This window comes from Epargyreus clarus, unplaced genomic scaffold (assembly GCF_041222505.1).
Source record: "Epargyreus clarus isolate Ecla_fem2 unplaced genomic scaffold, WU_Ecla_fem_2.2 ptg000003l, whole genome shotgun sequence".
Lineage (NCBI taxonomy): Eukaryota > Metazoa > Arthropoda > Insecta > Lepidoptera > Hesperiidae > Epargyreus > Epargyreus clarus.
The window spans coordinates 7,414,439-7,418,992 of NW_027332211.1; the positions used below are offsets into that span (position 1 = coordinate 7,414,439).

The following is a 4,554-nucleotide window of genomic DNA, read 5'->3' on the forward strand; positions in this document are numbered from 1 at the left end:
TGCTATATATTACTTTTTCTATATATTACAAATTCCCAGAGACGATAAGTTCCAGTTGTGGTTCAGTACTATACAATTGAAATCATTTAAATTTAAAGGTATTGTGAGTGATCAGGACCACAGCCGGTTCAAAATTTTGAAATACGTAATGGTATTAGCAGTTTTGCTGTTCATATTAGTATTGGATACGGTGTATGAGACTCAGGGTCTGTCAACATTTTAAGAACTTAATAAAATTGAACTTAAGATTAAGATTAACTAAATGTCTTGTAGCGATTTTTAAATTGTTTGTATTTTTGTTAAGTAATAAGCGTTAATAGGTATGTGTTGATATACTACTTTAAAACACGTGATTTTAGGCTCTGGATTACAACTGAAGTCCATCCCAAATTTCCAATTACTATGTTGCAAATGTCGATAAAATATACTTGCGAGCCTCCTTCAGGTAAGTTTGTTTTAATAGAAGAAAATACTAAACATGAATTCGAACTAAGTCTTCTTAAGTGATTGTTTATATTTTCCTATAATTATAGGCATCAAAGCTGGTCTAATGAGAACCTATGATTCAATGAGCCAGGACTTCCTAGACTACAGTGACAGTCCCTTCTATTTACCCCTCATATACACTATATCTTTCCTACACACCGTTGTACAAGAGAGACGAAAATTCGGTCCGCTTGGATGGAATATCCCGTACGAGTTCAACTCTGCGGACTGGCTGGCTTCTTGCATGTTTGTGCAAAACCACCTTGATGCTTTGGAGCCTGGACAATTTATAAGCTGGACTACAGTAAGGTAAGAAGTATTACAATTTGCTTTTTTTTTAAATGGTATATTTTTCGTAGCTTAATTATGACTATCTCTCCTTAAATAAAAATGGATTTAAACTACGATTGTCGTATATAAAACCATTATGGGCTGGTAAGTGGTGTTAAATAATTTTTGTTACCTTTTGGTTAGTGAAATTTCCGGACACATTTTCTGGACGGACATATTTGTTTTTGTTTGAGGCCATTGTTTTCTATATTTTTGGCAGTATCCGTTAAATAATATTAAAGAAGTTTGATTTTGATGCTTTAGGTACATGGTGTCTGCAGTGCAGTACGGTGGAAGAGTCACTGACGACTACGACAATCGCCTTCTCGGTACATTCTGTAGAGTATGGTTCACTGATCAGTTGTTCTCGGACGAGTTCCAATTCTACAAGAACTATGGAATAATGAAGTTTAAGAATATACCCGAATATCTTGAAGAGATTGAAAAGATGAAGACTGTTGACCCACCACAAGCTTATGGTCTTCACACGAACGCTGATATTACGTAAGATCAACATTTATTTTTCTATCATCTCTGGTTGTAGGGATCTAATTTTATTTTAAGGATACGTTTCTTATTTGTTTGTTAATTGAGTGCATTACACCAGTGCAGTGTTTTAAACAATGTTAGAGTAAGTAAGTTTTGGTACCAAGATCTAAATATCGTATGTAATACTTGATTACAAAACGGTATGAATATTCAGTACAGTCACCAAAGTAGTTAACAGGCTATTAATAGATTTGCAAGAAATTCATGTATTTAAGCATCGATTTAACCTCATAGGTACCAACGTAATATGACCCAAGAATTGTTGGATACAATTCTTTCCATTCAGCCAAAGGAATCTAGCTCTGGAGGCGGCGAAACTCGCGAAGCATCTGTATACAGACAGAGTAAAGAAATGCTTGAGAAAGTTCCGCCAAACTTCGATCCTCATGAAGTTAAAGAAAGGTAAATTATTTTCGGAATACTTGTATTATAAGTATTTTCGATATTTATAAAAAGAAAGTATACTTATATGATATTTATTTTTAGGTTGAGATATTATGGTATCCTTAATTCAATGGTAATATTTTTGAGACAAGAGATCGATCGTATGCAAAAGGTGATATCGCTGGTGAGGACCACGTTGAAAGATTTGCTGCTGGCCATTGACGGAACGATTATTATGAATGAGGTAATTATTCGATAAAACGTATAATTTTAGGAAGAAATGGTACAATTTACTTACTGTATGCTGTTAATTAATTGTGTCAAAAATAGGTTTCGTCCAATTGTAGTGCGACAATAAAAGATTGTTAATGAGTTAATGATGATGCATTTGTTTTTTTTTCTTTTTTTTATAATGTAAGAGTAGCAGACGAGCATGCAGTCCACCTGATGGTAAGTGGCTACTGCCGCCCATGGATATCTGTAATCAACCCCAGATAGGATTAGATATTCCTACCTGAGGTCGGCCACAGATGCGCCGCTACCCCTGAGGACTAAGCTGGAACGCCTCGGAAAAGTCTGTCCCCCTTACCACACCTTTCAAACCGGAACACAGCAGCGCCTAACACTGCTGTTATTAGGTAGAAATAATGTATGATTCAAATATAACCCACATTCTTCTACCAGGCGCTACGAGATTCCCTGGATAATATTTATGACGCGAAGGTACCGAACATTTGGCTCAGAAGTTCATGGTCGTCATCCACGCTCGGCTTCTGGTTCACAGAGTTTTTGGAGAGAAACATTCAGTTTTCGTCGTGGTGCTTCCAGATGAGACCTTACTCGTTTTGGATGACTGGGTTCTTTAACCCTCAGGGTATTTCTTCCTAATTTATTTGTACATAGTTACATTTCAGTCACACTTCGTTTTAGCTCAATCAGGTAGGTATACATTTTAGTATCCGGGGCGTAAATAATAATATCTATTTTCGTGGAAACTTTGGGATTAAAAAGGTCTTATCTAGAAATGCAATATTGTGTAAAAACTCAAGCCAATTCATTAATTGATTACTTTTAAGCCTTGCAGATGCAAACACGCGGTAATTTATATTGTGGTATTTAAATGTATTGTATAGTCATTGTAATAATATTAGTAGTAGTATAGTATTGTATGTAAGGCATAGTGAGATATATAAAAAGGAACGAATTGGAATTTTGGTAACGTAATATCGAAGGTAAATATTAATTTAATTCCTAGGTTTCCTAACGGCCATGAGACAGGAAGTAACAAGAGCCCATAAAGGTTGGGCTCTCGACATGGTCGCCTTACACAATGATGTCACGAAATACACTTATGAAGAAATCAAAGCTCCGCCACCAGTAAGTTTAATAAGTTCCAGTTTAAATAAATTCTAGCCTTAAAAGAATCGTTAGTAATTGTATATTTTTACAATTATAAATTAAAAAAATGTATTTAGTTATTGTTTAAAATATTAAGCAATTATTATACTTACGTTTATAGTTACTTGCAGCTTTTCTTCTTCATAGCGACACAAACTCCAAAGTGTTAGTTTGTAACGTAACTGTTTCGGTTACTCCAAATACAATCCGTCTACAACGCGCCCTACCCGCACGGTGTCTACACTGAGAGTGACGTGCCAGACCAACTGACATCTAACCTACATAATTATTAGCGAATTACTTACACACTATAGTACCCACATTTAAAAAATCTTTTCTTTTTTACTAAATTGTGCTAGATACAATTCGTACTTTTTTTTAAATTGTATTAATTACATATAAAAAAATAAATGATGGTATATTATACTGATGTATAGCATTAAATTCCAACACCGTTTCATTGGTCGCATTGAAATTTTCATACATATTTTATTTCTTTTCTCATGAAAAAGGTTTTTATGCTATTATATTGATCTTATTATGCTACTACTATAAATTTATAACGTTTTCTAACTCCACGCGAACAAAATTTCAGGCGAAAACCAAGGAGCGAAGTTAATAGACTTATTTTGTACTTTTTAGGAAGGGGTATTTATTCATGGACTCTTCCTGGACGGTGCGGGCTGGGATCGACGTAACTTGCGACTTTGTGAATCTACGTTGAAAGTGTTGTATACTGCATTACCTGTTGTGCACGTCTACGCTATCAATTCCACAGCACCTAAGGACCCTAAGCTCTATCAGGTACCTTATGTATATTATTATGGTGGTAGAACACTCTGTGGTTCAACTCCGGCGGCACCACCGCCGTATCTTTTTCTCCATAATAACAGCAGTGTAGCGGTCTCAGACTCAAAAGTTCAGAGTTCAATTTCTGACAGGACAGACATCTGAATGATTAATTTGGATATCTATAAGATTTGGGTGTTTGTGTATTCGTTTTTGTATGTCTATGCCACCCACGATGCAGGGAATCTCAGTAGCTGTATGTCGTTAACTACTGTTTAAGCGTCTCTTTTCGAGGAAATAAGATTTTGTTTGATTTCCAGTGTCCTGTCTACAAGAAGCCCTGTCGTACTGGACTAACTTTTATCACACCACTGTGGCTACCAACCATCAAAAACCCTGATCACTGGATTCTACGAGGTGTGGCGATTTTGTGCGATATAAAGTAAACGGACAGAAGTATACCACCTTTATATTTATATGAATTTTGTTGAGATTGTTCAAATCGTGTGACTTTCTTTTTCAAGTCAATATTTATTTGAAGTGAATCAGTACAGTATTTTTGTTTGTTGTTTTATCATACTTATTTTTATAGGTGTTTTATTAATAAAATGCTTTGAC

At 35.2% G+C, this 4,554-nt stretch overlaps 1 protein-coding gene across 1 annotated transcript in view; it reads left to right on the forward strand.

Moving 5' to 3' along the window:
- The window catches only part of kl-3 (dynein heavy chain 8, axonemal kl-3), a 33,388-nt gene extending 28,851 nt beyond the window's left edge, over positions 1-4,537 (forward strand). The window contains exons 83-91 of the mRNA XM_073080932.1: positions 360-445; positions 534-795; positions 1,081-1,320; positions 1,600-1,767; positions 1,852-1,993; positions 2,434-2,623; positions 3,005-3,126; positions 3,790-3,951; positions 4,257-4,537. Coding sequence (XP_072937033.1) covers positions 360-445; positions 534-795; positions 1,081-1,320; positions 1,600-1,767; positions 1,852-1,993; positions 2,434-2,623; positions 3,005-3,126; positions 3,790-3,951; positions 4,257-4,382 — 1,498 coding nt within the window. The 3' untranslated portion in view covers positions 4,383-4,537. The remainder of the gene's footprint in view (positions 1-359; positions 446-533; positions 796-1,080; positions 1,321-1,599; positions 1,768-1,851; positions 1,994-2,433; positions 2,624-3,004; positions 3,127-3,789; positions 3,952-4,256) is intronic.
- The last annotated feature ends 17 nt before the right edge of the window (positions 4,538-4,554 follow it).